General features: G+C 40.3%; 1 protein-coding gene across 2 annotated transcripts in view; it reads left to right on the top strand.

Annotated features, from left to right (window-relative positions):
- The first annotated feature begins 214 nt into the window (after nt 1–214).
- The window catches only part of pemt (phosphatidylethanolamine N-methyltransferase), a 36,821-nt gene continuing 13,239 nt past the window's right edge, over nt 215–23,796 (top strand). Inside the window, exons 1-5 of one of the 2 annotated variants that reach the window (XM_028970788.1) lie at nt 215–445; nt 2,687–2,794; nt 12,255–12,370; nt 21,425–21,570; nt 23,133–23,244. In XM_028970788.1, coding sequence (XP_028826621.1) covers nt 386–445; nt 2,687–2,794; nt 12,255–12,370; nt 21,425–21,570; nt 23,133–23,244 — 542 coding nt within the window. In that variant the 5' untranslated portion in view covers nt 215–385. The remainder of the gene's footprint in view (nt 446–2,686; nt 2,795–12,254; nt 12,371–21,424; nt 21,571–23,132; nt 23,245–23,796) is intronic. The other variant, XM_028970789.1, reaches the window with a different exon arrangement.

Raw genomic sequence — 23,796 nt, 5'->3', positions numbered from 1 at the left:
GCTAATATTAAAACGAATATTAATTAAAACAACAACAACAATTTATTTATTATTATTTATTGCAATTTTTTTATTCTTACTATAATTTCTTATTTATTTCTGATGCACTTATTTCCAGATCAAAGGTAGTTTGAGGTACACTCGCATAATGGTACGTAACGACGTCAACGGTAAAACTACATTACCCAGCATGCAACACGCGGCGAACGGTTCAAAGGTAAAATGCCACGACCCGTCGGAGCGGTTTAACTTTGGCATGCTACAAGATCGCTTCAAAGTGACATTTTCTGACACACTTGGTGTTGACATAGCCTAGTGTTTACCGTACACGTGTTCTCTGTGGGAGAGGACCTCCCAGCCGACTTCCGCTTGGTGCGAAAGCCGAATGTTTACCAAGTCAGTGCTGGACTGCTGTGGCGGATACAGTAATTTGGATTACAGCAAGGTAAAATAATAAGAATAAGAATAACAAACGACATTGTACCTCAGTTTAAGACTTGCACGGCTATCTTTTAATCCGGCTACAAAAAGAGTCTGTAGAATTGTGGATGCTGTATCCAGCTCGCACCAGAAACCTAGCAAAGCCCGAATGCCACGAGTGGAAACGGTTGCTATGGTAATGCGACCGTGGGCGCCTCGCATCCAGCCGTCGCACCATCCATCAATGCCTTTTCTCCTGGTCTACGCATGGTTCGCATTTTGCCCCATTTGATAAAGGAGCCGACGATAATAATACGTCGGTGCGCTGTCCCTGTTCAGAAAACCCCGCAGTATGTTGGATTGTGCCTTTGTGTACTGGTTTCGCTGGAAATAGTTGAAATATTTAATGCACAGTGCCATGGTCATGCCGATGACGTTTAATCCAGCTTCTAGTTGCAGCTATTATGTTAAATAGGACATACATGGCTTATTTATAGGCCAGAATTGTTTTTTCAATTTCACATGGGTGTTGACGGCCACCAAAAAGGCAGCAGTGGGCGTCTGTGACAATTCCTTTCTGCAAGAAACATCAAGCACGGGGGACCACTGCTAATAACACACCAGATATTACAGGACACCCTTCAAAGGTCTACAAAGGGGCTTCACAACATAAAGCAGGAAGTGTGTGCATGTGTGTTCGTTGCAAATACAGACTGCACACTTAAGTGTGACACTCTAGTTTTGTGAATTGGTGCTGTCCTCAGAGGCTGTTGCTGCTTTGGAATTTTAAATCACCCCTTCCATGTCACTTTGAAAGTGAAGTGATTGTCATTGTGACACACTGCAGTGAAACGTGTCCTCTGCTTTTAACCATCACCCTTGGTGAGCAGTGGGCAGCCATGCCAGGCGCCCTGGGAGCAGTGTGTGGGGACGGTGCTTTGCTCAGGGGCACCTTGGCGGTTCGTTTCCTTACCCGATAGGCCAACCACTGCCCCACTACCTTTAAAATGTACAATTACAAAAATTACAACTGTTACCTCTGCACTTATCATTACAATTATTGTTGATTGCTGGATTACTCTTATGTTATTAGTCTCTCCCAGTATTTTGTATGGTCGTAATGGTTTTATTAGCCATACATTTTTGGGTTCTGGGTTCTGGGTCCTGGGGCGCACGTGCGGACTTGATGGGAGGAGAAGAGGCCAAGGAAGATGGGAGACTGGGACAAAGGCTTCAGCAGGGAGGAGGCAGGAGACTGAGAGCAGGGACGGGAATGGGGGGGGCATGTTGGGTCAGGCAGCGGGGGGTCAATGGCATTTGAACAACGTACAGGTAAGGAGAGTCCAGAAGGGAGTCTGTTGTCTTGAGGCAAGGTGTGTCAGGATCAAAGAAGGCAAGCAGCAATGCGAATAAGTTCAACACAGAGCAGGCCTGCCGGTGTTTTATAAGAGCTGCGACCCCTGCCGCTTTTGCTTCCGGGTGGACACCTGTGAACCGGAAGCTGGCAGGGCGGCCATGACATATTTCCATTATTCAAGGCTCCAGTGCAGTTATTTCAGGCTTAGCAACTGTGGAGAAAAAAAACATTGCACATTTGTAGTGTATGCTCATTAAAAGAAGTCTTTCAAATACTTTAATGCCTTTAATTGTCTATATCTTTAGTAGCTCAGTCACCATTAACTGCGTCAATGCGCGTTACATAAGATTCCCTGTCAAGCCTGACGAGATGTGAACCTATCAGACCAACGCAGTCCAATTAAATTCGTTTGGATGCATTTGTTTTAGTCAAGGAGCCTTTTTAAAGACGGGATACGATAATTGCAGTTCTAAGCACTCTTCATTACATGGCCATTGTGTTGTTGAATAGTCAGTTTCAGGTAGCTGAGTCAGTTGTCGTCATTTCATTCAGCATCTGAAAGAGGGGAACTAAGCACGTCTTTTGTACATTTTTTTTTAATTGTACAGTGGACATCTTGGGTCCAGCTTACACACAAGCTTCTTGTAGAAAGGGCTAGAGTCTGCAAATGAACCAAGGTTGAATTCAAAGAGCAGTGAATTAAATATCTTCAAGATCTGAATCAAGGCCATGAGTTTGAATTTCATCTCAAGGAACATGATTGATCTGAGTGGATTCAAGTGAACCAAAAATATGTCGTTTTTTACAGCAATGCCTGATATTATTGTAATAATAATTATAATAATAAAGTAATACTAAGTGTAGTAGTGGATATGTGATGGGCTCCACTTTATTCTTTGCCCTCTCCAGGCCGACATGTCCATAATGGCAGATCTGGTGCAGCTCATAGACCTGACCGAGCCGAGATTCTGCGTCGCGGTAGTTGCCATTGTCTTCAACCCTTTTTTTTGGAATGTGGTGAGTAGCTGCACCCTGATGACAAAATTCTAGAAACATACCAATATATGCCCTGCCCATGAAGACTGTCGATACTTTCTGAACCAGATTGTAGCTAATGACTTAAATGGTTCGGATCAAATATAATTAGGATTCAACATACTCTGGGAATAAAATCATATCAATACAATATTTTACTTTCAGATTATCTTTTGTCATTGTCATTATTATTATTATTTGTAGTAGTAGTTGAGCTTGTCATTTTAATGTTCTTAGTTTGTTATATAATATTTACTGTTTACTTCCAATGCTGTACAATACAAGTCCTACTGTACACCATCTGTCAATTCACGATTATCATCATGAAACATTAATAATAGACACATTTGGCACAATGAACTGAAATGTTTTCCATGCTTATTTTTTAATAAGGACATTTCTGTTGTCTACCTCTTTTGTGTAGAACTATCACTGGGTTTCCACTGTTACATTTTTAATGTGTTTAATGCTGGGGCAGCCCCATAGTTTGTTTTGAACATGTTTTCTGTTCGTTTAGACCCCTTGTGGTGTTTCACAGTTTTAAATAATTGATTTTGGTACACAATGTTGCTGGAAAAATAAATACGCAAATAAATAAATGCTCCTTAGGATAAAGACTGCATAACTTTCCCCCCAGGGGTTTAATGAATTAAAACCCCCCTCTCATACTGTGTTGTTACATGGTGTGTTTTTCCTGTGCCGCAATCACAACGTGGAAAAAAATAACATGGAAAAAAGTATTGCCGGTGAAAACAAGAATTTTAATTCAGTGAAAGTGACTGCTGTGGGTGTGGGGGAATAAACCCAGGCAGGCTGTAAATGAACTGCGGACAAAAACATCTTTTGTTAGTGGAAAATAAATCTCCCTTATTTACATGAGATACGCAGAGTGGCTTTTGGTCTGAATGGCTGAAAAATTACCCTGCGGGACAAGAAAAGGGTTTTTAGGGGAACAAATACTATGTGTTTTGAACACACAGTGGGTGTTTCCATTTTCTTCCCTCATTTAGAGTAGAACTAACTCTGGAAGGTAAAAACCCACAGTGGAACATCTGTGACGTCCATGCGAAGTGGACACCTATGAACCATAAGGTCACAGGTTCAAACCACACTCAATACCAACTCCAGGTTCCCTTGTAAATTATAATGTAATTGCACGATCACATTGATCCCAGCTGACCAGGATTATTTTTGCCTTGCTGTTAGAATCTGTTCTGTCCATCTCACACCTTGTTACATCTTGCATTAAAGATGCATTGATGCTTCTAGCTTTGACCAGCCAGCATGTCTTGGATCTCTGACAGATGCGGACATATTTAACAGCTCCAGACTTCTCAAGGCTTATCTCCTGCCTCTAACTGGTACAATTTGCATGTTTTCTCAAAGGAAGTGAGCTCAAACGAGATCAGGAGCGCTGACAACAGCCATGTGTTGCATAAAATCAGAATCAGCCTCCTATGTGAGCGAACACATAAAAAAAATGTGATTCTAGTCGATGGTGTACAACAGTACAAATGTACAAAAATATATAATATATGATATATCCTGTTGGCGAGTATTAAACTGGTTGAAATGTGTTCATTGTTTGAGAGGAGAAGTTGATGCAGCCTCTCTATGTGCATCACCTCCATTAATTTAGCACCAACGCAAAAAAACATGTATTATTTAAAACCTTCACTGACGTTAGAAACATTTAGCATTTGAAATGCAGGGATTGCATGATTTCACAATGCGCACAGAAAGGATGCGTATTCATGCCCGTGACAACATGAATGCATATTCAGGCCTCGATAAAGACTGTATCTTAATGGAAAGTCTTTCCTGACTTTAAATAAGTTTTTGTGCCAGTTGGTTATTGCTTGGTTCTTGCTTAGTAATGCTTATCGGGGCCAGTACTGTTACATTATTTATATGCTGCTTCTTTTTTTTTTTTTTTGTGACTTGGCTCAGCATGGCCGGTGGTTTGCACACTGTAAAACCGGTGACTGTTTAGGATAACCTGTCTTCATGCAGCTGACCAGATGGACCGTGATCCTACATGCATGGGTGAGGAGGTCACGGGGGTCCTTCCTCTTCTCGCTCGCTCGCTGGCTCGCTCGCACGGGTTTCCTGCGTGATCCGTCCGCCCACTGACGCCATACGGTGCGCTGCATGCGCACGGGTCACCAGCCTGAAACACAGCCTCACGGCCCATTGAGTAGCCGGCTCGCGAGTAATCCCTACTTAGGGTGGCGGACTACCGCACGCTCGCTTGTCCCTCTGTAGCTCCCTTGCTATTGGTTTCCAAGCAGCTTCGATTTCCTGACGCCAGGTGGAATGACAGTGTGAGGTATGCGTCATTTTTCCCTGGAAGACACATGGAAAGGCCTCCAGGATGAATATAGCCTCTCGCTTAACTATTTTGGCCCAAATGCTGAATTGCCTGCTGACGTAAAGCAGGGCATTGATATTCTGTGAATTATCAGAAATCACAGAATAATCATATTGCTATGTTATAAGGGTCAGTGACAACACAAGCGTCACTGGAGTTTCATTTAATAGGATGCAATTAGCAAATCCTACTGAAATAAATTTTGATCTATGTGTTGGATTATTGCCAAAAATGGACAAGAAACACAGACAATTCAGGGCAAGCAGTTTCTAACAATGCCACCAAATATGATATTTAAAGATTTTAAATAATCATACCAGTGTTGAGAATTTACACAGTCCATAATAATAGTGAACATAAAACTCTTCATTGTCCCATAATGTGATCTGTGAAGAGGAATAACATGCTAAAGTTAAAGTGAAGTGATTGTCATTGTGATACACAGCAGCACAGCACATGGTGCACACAGTGAAATGTGTGTGCACCTCTGCTTTTAACCCATCACCCTTGGTGAGCAGTGGGCAGCCATGTCAGGCGCCCAGGGAGCAGTCTGCTTTGCTCAGTGGCACCATGGTGGATTGGGATTCGAACCAGCAACCTTTTGATTATGGGGCCGTTTCCTTAACTGCTAGGCCTGCACTGCTAGGGAACCAAGTTTTTGTTGAACGTTCATTACATTAACTGTACTACAGACACTGCAGCCTTTCAGAACTTGATGGTCTGGATCTTGACCTTTTACTAGGTAATAAGATTGAGTTTGAATATTTACACATCCATATGTATTAAATGTGTATAAACAGTCTTTCGCACCCATTTTGAATTAAGAGTGAACACACGTTCCCCACCGACTCCTCTGGCCATTTAAGGTGTGCACAGCTCTTGACCGTGTTTTGAAGTGAGGACATGGAGACGCCACAACCTGACCTTACTGCATTACTCCGGAGCCACATGCAGGTACACACACGTACAGTGTGTCCTCTCAACATGTTGTGCCTTTTTGTTTAATAGACCAAATGGTGCTAGCTGGGTAGTTTTGGTAGGTGGGCATTCATCCACACACCGGCGACATTAATGAAATTTAAGGATTGCGAAGCTTAAGTTAAGTTTGATTTAGGTGTGCAAATTACACACGGGAGTAGACCCCAGAATGCTAATTATGCAGGGTGTAATGCTGTTGTGTGTAAACAGTGCAGATGACGCACACCAGGGCACAAATAGCACACACCTCATCTTACACTAGCATTTAAATGTCTTTTTTTTAGACAGTGCAAATAATATGTGTTGCTTCTCACATAAGGGTGTGAATAGTAAATACCGTGTTACAATCCTAATTAACTATAGTTCATTTTTCAGGATGCGTTGCCTGACCCAATTTTGTCATTGAAAATTTTGCTGTTTGGGCGGTGGTGGCATGAACGATGCGATGATGAGGCGTGCGCCGAATATGATATGAAACTGTGCACTGTACATACAAATATACATATATCTAGGTCAAGTATTTCAATAGCAAAGTGCATTGTTCACTATGTACACACACACCGAATATAAGTATTTCTGCTGAATTCATGTTGTAAAGAACAGCGAGCCTTCAGAGGCGTGTTGCGCAGATGATTGCGTTGTCGACGTTTTCACACACCTGTTCCCTCATTGCAGGGATGACAAAACTTGCTGCACACAGAAGAAGGTGGGGAAAAAGAAAGATTTCAGCGTCGGGAGTGTAGAGGGGTTAAACACTTGCCCTAGAAATGTAATTGCCTGCCGAAGATGGTGATGATTATGTAATGATGTAATTCTTGCACTCGCCTCATCATAGCGGGGACAGACATCTGCACAACCATCTTCAATGCATATTTATGTATTCATCAGTCCTACTGTCCCTCATCTGTTGGCGCGGCGACTCTAGACGTTTTGAAAGGCACGAGTGGTCTTACAGGGTAATCGAGCAGGAAATGATCACTTCACTTGGGCAGACATGGATCACGCTTTGCCTGTTGAGAAACTGGGTTTCGAAGGCCAAGGGTGCTGATGGTAGAGGAAGAAGCTTGGGAGTCCTACATGCCGGTGGCCACAGCAGCATGTGAGATCGTTCCTCCAGTAGTAGACAGATCCAATCTTGGACCAAAAAAATGGATAACACCAAATCATGGTACTCCTGCAAATTAAGAAGCAATTTAATAGCTGGCAATCTAAGGAAATTTAACTAAGGACACTTATACAATTTTTGCTCCCAATGTTTTATAGATTATAGATTATATTATCATCATATCCATTTCCTGTAATTGCAATATTTTCAGCAGTCTCTTTGTTTTTTCATTTTGTCAAAAATTACGTATGCGTGCATGTGTGGGTCCGTGTTTTCCCGGGTCTCATGTCTGTGTTGTGTACACACCCGTCTGACCCTCTCTTTGTCTTTCTCTGTGGGAGACTTCATGGGCGGTCACTGAGGTGGAGGAACCTCAGGGCGGTGGGTTGAGCTGAGGGCAGGTTCGTGTGGGGACCACAGCAGGTGTGGTGTAGGTGACCAGAGGTGAAGGCACCCGTGTGTAAACACACTCTCCGTAATTATGGCCACACATTAATCGAGAACACACGCTGTTATCTGGCCGCTCTACTGATGACCTTTGGGTTGTTGCTGTTTATTTGAGGCGTGGCTATTTTCATAAGAGGTGTTTTAAAAAGTAATATCTATGCTAGGCTATGTAATGCTAATTCTAAAATAATTGTGGAGAAATGATTTTTCTTGTTGTTTTATTAATAGTCATGGGGCGGGAATTTTTGCACCCAGGGGCACGATTTTGGCTCAAATACAACCCATATGCATAGTCTCTTATTTGACCAACCATAACAAATTTTTAGGACGTTGCCACAAAATCAGGCATTTGGGCTGCAATTCCCCAAAATCCTGCCAAATCCTGTTTTATCTCCCTATCTTTACACTATGATTTTGCTTGAGATACTTTAAGTTGACATCAGTTCTGTCTTCGTTTGTCTGGAGGTCTTAGGTCCATTGGCTTTACTAATTTTCCATTGACATTGGCATTCATGTTCGCCACCTTGGATTATCACTTAGACATGTCGGGAATCGCCTTATAACGGGAGATGAGTGGTGTCAGACACAGAAAAGAAGCATATCAGTTAAGAGCACTGACCCTCTCTTACACCAGTCCTCACCTCTCTCTTTCGCACGACTGAATTATGCAATCCTTTCACTGCTTGGCCTTCACAGATATTTCCGGGTGAACGCTACCAGATTTGTGGTGCTCCCCTGTCTTGACCTTGTCTGCGTATTCGGGAATGCTGTCCTGTATGGAAACAGCCTGGCACTAAATAATTGATAATTATTGTTTAAAATTGATAATACCTTCTGGAGACCACAAAGAAGATAAATAAAATCTATGGGTCTTATAAATCAGGCAGCATTAGTTTTAGTGTAAAATTTTTGGAGGAATTTTGTTGGACTATTCCACGGCTGGCCTCTCACAGGTAAGAATAGAGCGAAAACACAAATATTGCTATATAAACAGAAAATGAAAGAGATTGAAGACATTGAACATGCATTAACTGCAAAGATTTCCAGTCTTGAGGGGAAAGGAAGTTTGACAGTTGCATGCCAATGACGCACGTTACACTATATGTATCTTCATGTGAAGCTGCGACTTCTGTTTGCCCCCCCCAGCTCTCCCGCCACATAGCTCCAGCTTGATTAAGGTTATTTTTAGATAATTATCAAGCTCTGTGTAGCGTGCGTCATTGCCGGCGCCTTTTGCGGGTGTTGAGATTCCAGCTGATTTGACAGAAGTAACCCTGGGTTATGTGTTGTGCATGCCGTCAACTCCTTCCCCTTCCTTTCAGCCACCTTCCAGCTAGGACCTCTACCATCTGTCACATTCCAGCATCTGTCAAAGATCACAGATCCGCTGCCCAGGCACCACAGGTAAAGGTCATATCTGTGTCCTCAACCACCTCTTTAAACTCCTTAATTATGGATTTCATTAGTCCGTTTTCCCATTCAGCTCTTGCAGTGACCCAATTTCTGTGAAATCGATCTAAATGATATTCACCATGCATGTCATCCTTTAAAAACCACGGCAGCGTCCCCTCTGCGCTGAGTGATCTATAGATAAAGTTTCTCATGAATTACCAGCCTAGTGGCTTCTGCATTAAGCAACACAGTTTGCATGATACAATAGGGCTGTCCTGAAGAGAGGGGCCATTCCACCCACTCAGACCAATATTGTTCCTGCCGTGTGGTGATTTTGTACTTTTCTATATACATTTTTTCATAAACATCCATGCCTGCATTAATTACGCTGTCATTGGAGAGAGTTTAAGCAAAAACTATTGGATGTCCTTGTTTGCTCTTTTGCAGTATTCAGTTTGCACCTGTACTGGTGGGGAACCACGGCTCTAAAGTTTATTTGAGGCTGCTCCAATTTCCAGTAGCACTTGCCAAAATGTTTTTTTTTTTTTTTTTTTTTTAATGTTCACTATATAATGAAATACAGATTCAGAACTGGGCTCTGCAGCTTTACCAAAATATCTTATATATCAAATAAATCAAATATATATAAAAAAAAAGTTTTGGCGTCACAGGTTTTCACGCTACTGGGAATTACAAAAGCCTGTGTAGCTTGGAATCGGAGTGGTAATAAATGAAATATTAAAAAGTACAAGATATTGCATACCTTACACTCTACAACACTGCTGCAGTAAGGCATAATAATAGTTTTTAAATGTGAGCCATAGATATTTTTTGGCAGAATGTTTTGGTGCAACGGTTAGGTTAAGGAGTAGGTTTAGGTTTAGAACTAGGGTTAGGTTTAGGAGTAGGGTTAGGTTTAGAACTAGGTTCAGGATTAGGGTTAGGTTTAGAACTAGGGTTAGGTTTAGGAGTAGGGTTAGGTTTAGAACTAGGTTCAGGATTAGGGTTAGGTTTATGACTAGGCTTAGGTTTAGAACTAGGGTTAGGTTTAGGAGTAGGGTTAGGTTTAGACAGTACCACGGTGGATTTCAGAGTACGCACGTGCACACATGTGCAGTTCAAATCATGTTTCTGGTTCAAATCGGGTAGCGACATGATACTACTCAAGATGTTTAAAGTACAACATGAGAAACCTTCTTTAAGCAACTTTCTTCAAAACTGTTGCTTTTAGTAACTACAGCAATTCAGAACATTCATTATCTGTTTATAAAAGACATTGTAGCACTGACCCAAACTGATGGTGCGACTGAAATCAAAATAAACCAATTTTCTATGAGTCAGACTAACACACCCAGAGAATGCAATTTATGACTGAGCTTTATAGATTAAAATGAAACAAGACAGCATAGTGTATGCCTTCAGATATCATAATATAAGACAATAGTAAAACAATAGGGCCCGACAATTTGCAGACAGAATTGCAGAATCCAACAAAGGCATACACTATAAAAACGGCACAGCCCACTAAACATGTTTTGGTTGTAAACGCACTGTCAGTGCCGAATTGCACTTTCACAATCAGTTCTGTGCATTGGCTCACTGGAACACAGATGTCCTCAGAAAATTACAGAATTCGACTCTTAGTGATAAGTTTAGAGTGGAACAATACCCTATCTTTTTTGACTATTATGAAGCGGAAGAACAGCTCTGTGACTACTCTTTGAGGCGGTGGGTTGAACATATGTGACGACCACTGACAGTCAACAACTCATATCAGAAACAGAAAAGAAGCAAACTTGTGCGAGCCGATCATGCAACAAATCATCTGATTCAAAACGTTATTTTATTATCATGGTTCCAGTTCATTATGCAAGTGGGCACAACTTTTTTTTTTTGTATTCCTGGTCTCCCAAATATTTATTTAGTTGATAAGTTTTTTAATGTTGAGGTAAAATGTGGAGCACTTTTATTTTAGAAATGGAAGAATATAATTTTGTGAAGTAGTTTTTTGCATAAAATATACATATTATTTACATGTAAATGGTTTACAAAACAAAGAGTAAATGCCCAAGCACTTTGTTGAACAGTGATTAAATTTGATTTGTCATATTGCAGGTTATTTGTCCCCACCAACTCCATTATCACATAGGTGAATAAATATGTTTATAATGGAAACCTGGAATTCAGAAGTATTAAAATGGAAAAAATGTAATTTAGGTAAAAATGAAACGGAATTTAAAAATTTTATTTCATAGGGCCCTACAAAGGTAATACTGCTAAATGAGGAAAGAACATAGTTAAAAACTTTGTATCTTAAGTTCTAGTTTACTTATTTAAATAATGACCCAAAGCTAAAGGAAACATTATTGCAAAACAAAACATAGTAAAATAATTAATAATTATTAATTAATTTGATTAATTGCCCAGCTCTAAAGGAAAAAAGGTAACTTTTGTTTAGCCATTAGCCATTTAGAAACCTGACTTCCCTTTGGAAAATTGGTTCATATCTATGATATCTTTCTCGTAGTTCCATCTTATGATGCATCTCAATTTTTTCAGCTAAATTGATTTGAAATGTCTCTTTATCTGAGTGGACATTATGAATATGAAATAGGCCCCTTCCAAAAAGAGACTATCAAGGAAAAATGTGCAATTGATTTTGGTTAGAAATTTGCGGCTGGTTTCCATTTTTGACTACAAATTGGATCACATTCCCATTGATTTCTGTTCCCATTTTTACATTTTAGTGGGCTCTATGAAATGTAAACATGGCTCTGAAAAAGCTTTATTCTTGGTTTAATAGCATGGAGTTTTTGTGGTGTCTTCTTTGGTTGCTTCTTTGGTTGCCATGTTGGACCAAAACTAATGCAGCAATCCACTGAATTCTCTGCATTTATGATGATAAAAAAATTCTATTAGCTGGTTTGGGACTGATGTTTTCTGCCATTTTTCCTTGTAAATATTTATAATAATATAAATATAATAATGTAAATATAATGATTAGTTCTTACTAAGAGCTGTGAGCAGAGAATGTTCAGAAGCTTCCAGAAAGGTTCTCGGTGTGGGCCCCAGTCAGCTCACCTCCAATGTGACAGTGTACATGTTTCCCGTCTCCTGCTCAAAAGTTGACTTTGTGCTTGCTGTTTCAGGTAGCCCGGTGGGAGCACAGGACACGGGGTCTAACACGGCTGTTTGGGGGTCCCTACGTGGCCTGCTATAGCCTCGCCATCCTCATACTCCTCCTCAACGTGTACCGCAGTCACAGGTTGGACATACACGCACTTACACACTTTGATGTAATTGTTGAAGTGAATAGATAATCGTATTTGTGCCATTGTACCGGGAAATAACTGACAAATATTACTTTTCTGAGCATTCTTTTCTACATTTTGACATATACATTTTATATCCTATATAAACTGACACTATAATTAGAAAAACAAGTCATGCATTAAGCATGTTCAATTTATTCATCAGTAAAGGCAGCTGGATTGGCTTTTTAATCATACGCTTAATCAAAAACAGTGCAGCATATGGTCCATGTTCCATTTGCATCTTATTGTTTTATCAAGAGTCAGAATGAATGACTCTGAAAATGACAATAGATCCACCCTATAAAAATATAATGTATACAGTCACTGTGTGTGAATGCAGACTTAACAAGGTTCTCAAATATTTCGAGAATATTTGGATCAGCATTGCTACTGAGGAGCATATTCTCCATCTTTTCTTTTGCTTTTATTGTTTTTTGTTCCCTCTCTCTCTTTTGGCTGATTTGCGTGCATTCGCCGCTGTTCCCATGGCAGCCTGCAGTTGGTGACCCTGTTGTGAATGGTGGACCTCTGTCTCTAGTCTGTTTTTTTTTTTTTTTTTGCTCCACAATCTGTGCATGCATCTGCGGACCATGTTGGAATGAGGTGGGGGTCTGTCCAGAATGCCGTGGGTTGGGGGGTGGGACACGTTTCACCAGAAGGCTCTCGGACCCGTGATGGGAGTGGCTGATGCCGTCACTGCATGACTTTACACGTGATTGCGTTAGAGCCACTGGTCCTCAGAGATAGATGTAATGATGGGTGGGGCAGTACCCTCCGAAGCGTTGCTTTTAGAGGAAGTCGGGTTAGAAGGTCAGATTCTTTACTGCCTGAGGGAACATGTGACACGGACCATAAGGCCAAGGGGCCAACTGCTATTTATTGAAGCGGGGAACCGCTCAACAGCCAGTCAGATATTCTGTGGAAAAAGGAGGTGAGTGTGTGTGTGTGTGTTTTGGAGAGAGACAAAGCCATTGCTATTTTGCATGCATTTATGACCCCTCCTCAGCCCCAGATGAACTATGGATGCCAGGGGCACAGAGAACAACAGAAAGTTTCTCATGATGTCAGACACCCTTTCATGTGACAGAAATGAGTTAGAAAAAAACACAGTTATACAGTTGATCAGTAGAGACACAGTTGTCATACAAAACCTGATTGGTTGACTATTAACTTAGTCATTGATCATTATCATAAAGTTTACCCGAACCTCAACTTGATTCTCATGCCCACGAGAGCCAAGAGGTAATTGCTCATGATGGCTGTCTTTCTGGAGTATAATATTTTTGCAATGTCACAATGTGACATTAAATCTGTTGTAAATTCACCGCCTTCTTTCTTTCTTTGAGTTAATGAGTATAATTATTGAAAATACTTATTGTTAGTATGCTGAGGTGGCCAGTAGATTTACATTTATCACACTGGGCTACTACCACCATTGGTGACACACGCACCTGCGTACACACTCAATCTCCGAGCATGCTCTTTTCTGACAAGTTAGGCCTTATCAGGGCTCTTAGTTTTGTAAACTCTAAATTCTAAGGAAATCGAACGAGAATTGCCTCTTGTAAGTCGCTTTGGATAAAAGCGTCTGCTAAATAAAGTAAAGTAAAGCTTATTTGTGTGTTGCTCGGTGTTTAGATCGTGGTATCTGCACATCCTTAAATTGGATTTTCATATAATTAAAAATTACTAGTTTAAAGATATTAAAGATATTAAAAATTCTACCACGAATGCTGTGACTGTATGACAGTGATCGTCAAGTGGTGGCCACATCCGGTCCTCCAAAGAGCTATAGACGCCTCAGTTCTGCACTCAGTGGTGGACGTGTTCTGAGAGTTCTTATATTAAAATACATCTGATATTATTGAATCAGGAATAGCTTAGTGAGGAGAGTTGTATGATGCTACATTAAAAAAAAATTCTAAATCAAATGAAACAAGCCTTCAATCTTCCAGTAAGAAACTGAAAATATTGCAGTTGTCCCCTAGTGGCTTACTGCTTTACAGGTATTACTGTTAATATTGACAGGCAAAAATCATATATCAAACAATAATATATTACTTATGTATAAAAAATACAATTAATGTGGTATTTTATCTGCCAATGTATCTCTCACAGGGTCTGCCAATGCAAGATCTTTAATTTGATGAAAGAAGTCTTAAAAAGGTCTTAAATGTAGCTTTCTTAAACGTTCTTGCTCGGGGACACAGCGGTAGTATGTGGGGTTTGAACCTGTGCCTTTGTGGTCTTCTGGTTTGTAGGCAGGTGTCTTACCCACAGCTTCTACCCCTCTCACCGAACTGTGTGTTTACCATGTTAGATTACTGCAGTGAGGAGTGTATTATTCAAATGTGTTCAGTGTAAGAACATCTTGTAACAACCCCAATTCCAAATATGGGATTTTATGTAAAATGCAAATAAAAACATTATGCAATAATCTCAAAACCTCATATTTTACTTAATAGTAGAATATAGAAAACATTTAAATGGAGATGAGGTACCATTGTAAGAAAAAATGAAATGTAATTTGCATCCACATGAACAAAATCATGTACAGAAAAACTGTGCATGTCGGGTCTAGAGGTGCAGACCACGGTCATTTTGCCATAATATCATCATTGTATTCTGCATTCTGCAATTCTGAAAACATTGTATTATGCACTATAGAGCCAGGGAGTGATGCCGGCATTGTACACAGCTCCACTTGGAGCACTCGACTCCTGCAGAAGCATCAGAAACACACACTGAAAAACAGCGTAAAATTCTTCACCAGATCCTGCACGCATTCACAGTTTTGCTGCTGCCCAGAGTGGTTACTCACACCATGTTGCACGTGTTTCCTAAACAGCTGGAGAAACACATGTATGTTGCTGTTGCTGCTGCTGCTGGGCGGGAGGTGGAGAAGGGCATCTGGCACCTGATGTCTTCAAAGATTGTTCCCAGAGCTGATTTGACGTCACCAGGCCAAAAGGCTTGAAGGCTGGACGCAGAAGATTTTAAAACTCTCAAGTCTGGCAGCCCTTTTATTCAGTTAGCCATATGACGTAAAACTCGGGATGGGGGGTTTGAGGGTTCTTGTTATGGGAGAAGAAGGAATTATTGATCACTGACACTGCTTGCTACCCAGAGTCAGGTAGATGCTTTCACGCAACAGGGAGAAATTCAAGGGAACCTGCAGCTTTACACTGAAACATGATTCTATTGGTGAGAATTAGAACCTGATTATCAGGTCTCTGGGGACCAGCCTGATGACCTAATATGTTGAAAAAAAAATTATCAAAGACTAATCATAATTAAACAGTCTCTCCTCCTCTGGGTTATAATAATAAGTGAAGTGAAAATGAAGTGATTGTCATTGTGAAACACACGATGCACACAACAAAATGTGTCCTCTGCTTTAACCATCACCCTTGTTGAGCAGTGGGCAGCCATGTCAGGCACCTGGGGAGCAGTGTGAGGGGACGGTGTTTGCTCAGTGTCACCTCAGTGGCACCTTGGTGGTTCAGGGATTCGGGGTGGTTCGGCAACCTTCTGATTACGGGTCCACTTCCTTACCCGCTACGCCCCAACTTTTGCAGAAATAAGCAGTGCAGTAGTGTAATAAACAAATGATTAAAATGATAAAGCTTTTTTAAAAGTTACTCGTTGAGTAGATGTTGATTAAGAAATAGGAAACTGCCCAATTTTAACCTGATGGACACTATTTTCAAACAGACTCTAAGCACAGTATTACGTGCTAAGCATGGGGTCTGTTCACTAGAGTAAGCTCAGAGGCGTCCTCAGGATTTACGTAAATAAATACATCAAAAAAGAATGAGGAAGATGCACGTAAGGGACATCAGTCGGAATCCTACCATTTTAATCCATTATTCAAAAGAACAATAAAGAAAAACCACAAGCCCCATGCTTAACACATAGCAAAGCATTTAGTGCCTGTTTTGAGTGTCAATGCAGTAAATTCTTATTAGAAACTGTGCAACTCTATATAACCAGAAAAAATAACACATTAAGTAGGTTTTGTTGTTTTTGGTACGTTGAGGGTTAAAAACATAAATAGCAAGTAATACAGCAATATAGATTCTCACTGAAGGCATCAAAACTATGGATCAACACATGTGGAGTTATGTACTTAACAAAAAGTGGAGACCTGGCCTCCAAAGTCACCGGACCTGAACCCAATCGAGATGGTTTGGGGTGAGCTGGACCGCAGGCAAAGGCAAAGGAGCCAAGGCAAAGTGAAGGCAAAGGAGCCAACAAGTGCTAAACACCTCTGGGAACTCCTTCAAGACTGTTGGAAAACCATTTCAGGTGACGACCTCTTGAAGCACATTGAGAGAATGCCAAGAGTGTGCAAAGCAGTAATCAGAGCAAAGGGCGGCTATTTTGAAGAAACTAGAATATAAAACATGTTTTTAGTTATTTCACCTTTTTTTGTTAAGTACATAACTCCACACGTGTTCATTCATAGTTTTGATGCCTTCAGTGAGAATCTACCAACGTAAATGGTCATGAAAATAAAGAAAACACATTGAATGAGAAGGTGCGTCCAGACTTTTGGCCTGTACTGTATATATAGTAGATGAATAGAATTAGATGCAAGTAGAATTAGATACTTTTCTTTTTTTCTTTTTTGTTTATTTTCCAGATCATGTTTTCAGTGTTAAACATAATCATGCAGCATTTTGGGAATTGCACGTTTCATGAAATAAAAAAAATAACTAAAAATCAGCTCTAGCACAGTCAATATTAAATGTTTCAATGTAAATAGCAAAAATGGCACTAATCAGTTAAACACAAAAGGCTGCACCCTATAGAATGGCGCTCTTGGGGTGATGCCTGTATAAACGACGTTCAGGCCTACATAGTAATACTAATCATTTCCTGGGAAGGACAGGTGCGGTGTGAATGTGCGCAAGTTAGTAAGTAAATAAAAGGTCAGAGAATAAATTGGGATAAACTGGGTTACGTGGATGTAGAACTACACACAAGCAGAGGTCTCATAAATAAAATTTTCACTACCACACAGTCTTGACCTACTTTCTGGGGCTCGTAATGATCCGGGTGACCTGATCTTTCTGAGCAACATCAAAAAAAAAACCACTGCTGATGCCGATTGTTGTTTTTTTTTAATAAATAATGGCGACACCCAAATGGCCCATCACATCAAAGGAAGACTGGGGGAACAGTAGATTATTTCATTAAATGTCAACGTCCTGTGGTAGAACTATGACAACCTTCCAGAGGACCAAAATAACTAAACAAAAAAACCCACTCAGGTTTCATAATGTTGTGAACTGGGTCTCCCAAAAAATTCTGCTGTTTTATATCTTGTGTGTTGGGGTGTGTGTATGTGTCAGAGAGAGAGAAACCAGGACAAGTGTTCAGTTCACACAAGCAGGTAATCCAGCCATTTAGCCCTCACCTGCAAACTGTGCCCCTCCTCTATTTCTTATGTAAAATAAGTGTTTAAAACTGGGGCGCCCTTAAAAAGGGCTGGGTCAGTCATAGAATTTTCAATATAAATTCTTTAGATAAAAAATATAAATGTAACTATGTGAGAGCTACATTTTCTATATTTTAGTAAATAACTCCCTCAGCTACAATATTTAAAACTATTACAGAGACAAGTGTGTGAAAGACACTCAGGCCGGAATGGTACAATTTGCACATCAATGGAGGCATAATGAATGTAATCACTTTTTTTTTTATGTTCTTTTCTTCTGCCAGCACTGCAAAGCAACAGACCCATGATTCAGTTTGGGGGATTCATGCCGTTGCCCCCTTTTAAAGTGATGCAACAAATATAAAATCAAATGTAACGCTCAACATTTCATCGTGTGTAGTAACACATTTTGGCTGTTGAATAAGACATGTCAAATGTATGTTTCATACAATGACATTCACTCTGCAGGTTTGGAAAGGTGCTGGGAGGGTTTTGAAAAAAGGTATTTAAAAAAATGGATAGGATGCAGTCAAAGGCAAGGACTCATTTTGATAAACATCCATTTCATCAGTGTTTCCCAAACCTGATTGCGGAGGAACGGCTGCCAAAAAGCCTTCTCCCACTGAATTAGATAAGTTCATGGTAAGCTCTCTTAATGGCCTAATAATGAGTAAAGCCATGAGGGTTCGGATGAAAACTTGCTGGTAGATTTTTCTGTAAAAACATTTCAATGAGTCCTGCATAGCAAAACTTCTGGCCTGCGGTTTGTGTACAGCTTCATTGAAAAAAGCCAAGTGTTAAACTGTACTTAGTGTTATGGTGTTTTAGAGTTAAATATTGTGCGTAAATATTAGGCTGCTATCAATTATTTAAAAAATGTGATCATTGACAATAGTGTTGGGAGGGGAAAAAAATCAAGGTGGTACAACTATTTTCCCTGAGCTGTCAGGCATCAGGTCTCTGAACAGACTCCTCAAATCGAAGCATATCCTGGACTGGGCCAAAGAGAGCAAAGCTGTACGCTCGTTCTGAGCCACTCCCGGAACATCATAACAGCATTTAGTCGCGTATGCAAAATGCTGACATTACTCCGGGGGGGTGGTGCATTATCTTTTTTAAATTATAGAGAACTGACAGAGGGGACAGATTTATGCTTAGTGAACAGAGCTCAGATATGACGCTGTGCGGGGCGAGCAGCTCCATGGGATAAATCCAGAAAGAAGAGTGGATGGCAGCAGGGCAAGGAACAAGACTAGGTCTACATTCCCTTACAGCCTTCTCTACAAACTAGCTAAGCCTAAATTGAGGATAACCAAGCAGACGTGTAATTGTTTACTCTTATTCTATTCTATTTTATTCTATGCGATTTCTATGCTTTAAGTAAGGTTGTACCCTGCTAAATATTTGCTAAACTGGTCCCTTGTTGATACCTTCATCCCAGAAGGCTGTTCACCAGATGAACCCAGAACCAGATTTCTTTTTCTGTTTGTTAGAGTTGCATGACTATGACAAAAACATGTTTACGAAACGAACGTGCAGTGTTTCTGTACTGTATAAAATATCAAGCCCAAAAACCTCATGACTGCCTATTAGTTTTAGGATATTAGAGGTTCGGGGAGGGAGGCAAAACCACAACAGCAGCCATTTGCAATTAACATATTGTGTAGGTGAGCTTAATTAGTACATGAATAATTGTTCGTACGCATATTTGTTGACCCAATTCTCCCAGCTGACACACTGCCTTGGTTCTGATATGCTGATGATGCTTGAATATGCATGAGCTGTAGGCTGAGTTTGTGTAGAATGACAATGATGATGAGAGAAATGTTTTTCAGCATCATTTGCCCACACTGACCTACAAAAAAATTGTTACATTTGTTCAATCGCACAATAATTCATTGAAATACAACAATCCATCTCAACATAGCAGAATGAATTACAGAACAAATTTCAGAACAAGTCCTTATTTAAATGACTTGAGTTCATGACTTAACAGTTTTACTGCTGAATTCAGTGGCTTTTCATACAGGGAGAAAAACAGTATTTTAATAAATGTCCCCTAAACGTCCCACACAGGTGGAGAGAATTTATTTTCTTTGCTCACACGTTTGCATACGTAAAACATCACTCCCTGTGCCGTACAAGCCAATCCGAGAAGTAGCTCTCGGGTCGTGGTTATGCCAGGTTCACACCTCCACAACTGGCAGGACCGTGTGAGGATGGCAGGAAATTGGTTTAGAGGGGGGTGTGGTGAGCTGTCCCCGGCTTTTGTAGTTGACCACATGTCTGGGCCAGTGACACTTCAAACGGCATGCTGGGACGTCTGACTGATTCTCATTAGCAGATGTGTACAGTGTGCAGGGGTGGTCTTGACTCATAAAAGTATGGCGCTAAAACGAGTTACTTCACTTAATGTGTCACTTTGAAAGTCTGTGACGAATAGAGAGTGCCATTAAAGCTGAAAGCCGCTGGTTTACTTTGTGATTAATAGAGTCTAGGGAGTTAAAAAAGGAGACTCTGGGTTGAGTTGAAGGGTTTGCGGGTTTGGTGGAACATTGAAGGCTAATTGTGTTCTTTTTTGAAGATTGTTTAGCCAGGAATGATTTAGTGTAATGGGTTAGAAGTGGAATCTTAAAGGCTGTGCGACGCTGTAACAAAAATGTTCTGAGTTTATCGTGCCGAGTCTTAGTCCTTTTGCCAAATTTGATTTATAAAAAAAAAAAAAAAATAGCTAAATTAATAAATCAAAGGGGGCGTGTCCACTGAATGAGCTTTTTCAGGTGTCAGATGCCAGATTAATTATCTGTGTTATCGGACCAGTACAGCCATGTACAGAGGACCACAGATTATTGATACTGATCTACCTGACAGACGTCAAGATTTTGTCCCATTTTTGTGAACCCAAGATGCACTTGCGGGATGAAGGCATAAATTTAACTTGCATACCGTCTAATATAATAGAAAATGGTGCAGGAGAACCACTGACACTTATAGCATTGAAGTGTTAGGGGCGGGGTCATGCTACATGATGGCTTCAGTACAACACTGAGCCATGATTTGACAAAATGTTTCGCAGTATAGCCCCAGCATTTGGTACTACACCATTTAGATGTATTTCCTAATATGTTCAAAGGGATTAGAAGCAAATAATTTTAATTATTGATACACTTTTTCAGAAGAGTGTTTTTCCCTGATCTTCAAAATGCAATATAAAAAGATACAAAAAAAAAAAGAATTGAGGTCAAGCTGTTTGGTTTCCGGACTTTGACAACTTAGTTGTAAAAATGAAGAAATATCCCACGTTGGCTAGGGGAGGATCAGTACTCAGTGTTGGACTGTGGGTTGTTCAAGGATACTCACTTCTCACCACATGAATGTAGTTCAAGGCACAAAGACACAATGTCCAAATGACTGAGTGAGAGAATCAATCCAGGCCGAGATCCGCAGTCCGTGACACATCTACAGCTCTCCTTTGTGAGCTGTTGTTTGCTTCCTTCCTCTTTGTATCCACCTCTCATCCTGGGTGGTTCCGATATATCGCTATGTTTTTTTTTCTCCCCAGCATCACCGTGGCAATGAAGGGCCAGCCAAAGTGGGCTTTGATGGACAGGCCGGAGGTGTTCTACACGGGCGTGGCTCTGATAGGCGGTGGGATACTCTTCGTTGTCAGCAGCTTCCTGGCGCTGGGTTTCACTGGAACATTTCTCGGTGGGTGCTTGTTCTTGCCAGTGCTGTTAGGGTCTCGTAATCGTAATCCTTTATATGGGAATAAATGTTAGAATTCACGTACTCCCCTCCTCACAGATGATGCTTAGTGACTTTACTACTGCCAAAAGTGGTAATGATGTGATTGTGTACCCTGTGTGTTCTAAGCTTAGATGAAAACAATAATAATTTGGATTATCGCATTATTATTTTACTTCGTGCTTTCCAAAAGCTTCTCTCAGTGGCTTAAAAAATGTCAATCATTTCAGGGTTACATGTGCAACTGTATAGTCTGTTGTCAGAATTTATAGATATTAATGGTGTTGAATGGTAATGCACAATTTGGCATTCAGTTTAGTTGCCATGACCAACGCTGATTGCTTTGCATGAACTGCTTTTCCAATCCTAAAGGCCTGTGAGTTGATTTCATTTATATATGCATAGATTCACAAAAATGTACAGACAGGGTGGTTATGTAACATAAATAATTCACATCGTCCTTAGAAAAACAGAAATGGCCGCAGAGAAAAAGAGAAATAAAGCCACGGACAAAGTGGATTCTGGGTGAGGCTGAAAAGCCTTTCTAATATACCCAGGTGGGTGTTTGGAAATGGGTCAGGATAGAACTGCGTGGGACTGGTTATGTATCGTTGATATTGGTGGCAGCTGCTCTGGTTCCCATTTTGAGTGTCCCAGATCTGCGACCTGCTCTGCCAAATCCTGCACACGCCCTCTCACCTCGGAGACATAACGCACCGTTCCACCTCACAGCTTAGGATGTGAATTTTTCACTTGTACCTCAGTTTTCTGGGTAATGAGTCTTGATTCATCATTTATTGTCAACATGTATAAAATTGAACCTTCAGAAGCTGACATATTAACACTACACACTGGTTAAACTTGATGAATCATATTCATCACAACACACACTCACACACACACATCCGGAAAGTATTCACAGCACATCACTTTTTCCACATTTTGTTATGTTATTCCAAAATTAATTAAAAGCATTTTTTTATCGGGAATTATACACACCCCATAATGACAACGTGTACAAAGTGTACTTGAGGTTTCTGCAAATTTATCAACAAAAAAAATAAGAAACGTAAAATCACATGTACATTAGTATTCACAGCCTTTGCTCAAATAAATGATAAATTTGATAAATTTGTCATTATGGGGTGCTGTGTGTTGAATTCTGAGAAAATTTTAATTTAATCCATTTTGGAATAAGGCTACAACATAAAAGAATGTTGAATAAGTGATGTATAACAATGTATAACATGAAGTACATAGTTCCTGTAAGTCATGGAAATTACAGCTGCTGATCTATGCCTCCATTTTACTCGGGCCTGCGCAAAGTTATAGGAAGAAACACTGTCATCATTAAGTTAAGCTTTTCAGGTTTGTCATAAGTGGATTTGAACAATTTTGTGGTAAATTAGATTTTTTTTTTTTTTTTTTTTTTTCATATTTTCACAGGAATTTCAGAGAACATATAGTCATGATTTAAGGCATATAATGCAATGCAGTTTTATCCACCTTTCTGTTTTTGTGTCCAGGTGACTACTTTGGAATTCTGATGGAAAAGAAGGTGACCGGTTTTCCTTTCAACATGATTGAGAACCCAATGTACTGGGGCAGCACGGCCAACTACCTGGGCCTTGCTTTAATGTAAGTGTGTGTGTGTGTGTGTGTGTTAATTTGGATTGTGGAATGATGTTTCAAGATATATATGACTTATGGCAATGACGTTTGTCTTTATCTATTTTAATGGCAATGTTTTGCAAAATATACATTAATACATTAGTTAAAATCTTGTATACAGTAATACAGCAATTGACACAATAATACTTGGCCATTGCTATAGCAACATTCCAGACGTGCTCTTCAGCCCTGAACTTGTCGGGAATATCTGAATTTGTTAGACCAGGGACTAAACAGAATAGAGCTTGCCCACTCCACAATATAATGCACAATTTATGGCCCATGTATGAATGGAGCAGCTTCCTGGATGCTCTTCACAGGCATCTCCAGTAGAAGATCTTTAGTAGGACTGAAGTGTAGAAGCTCAGTCATGTTCAGCTCCATCCATTTCTTCTTGCATTTTAACAAGATGCTGTATCTCCTCTGCTGAAAGGCAAACAGTTAGATTATGATGCCATTTATACATATATATTTTTTATTTGACTGGATAAAGTGGTGCCTCTGACACAAGAGTCTCAG

The sequence above is a fragment of the Denticeps clupeoides genome, chromosome 2, assembly GCF_900700375.1.
Source record: "Denticeps clupeoides chromosome 2, fDenClu1.1, whole genome shotgun sequence".
In the NCBI taxonomy this organism is placed as follows: domain Eukaryota; kingdom Metazoa; phylum Chordata; class Actinopteri; order Clupeiformes; family Denticipitidae; genus Denticeps; species Denticeps clupeoides.
This window is presented reverse-complemented; position numbering and strand designations above follow the sequence as displayed.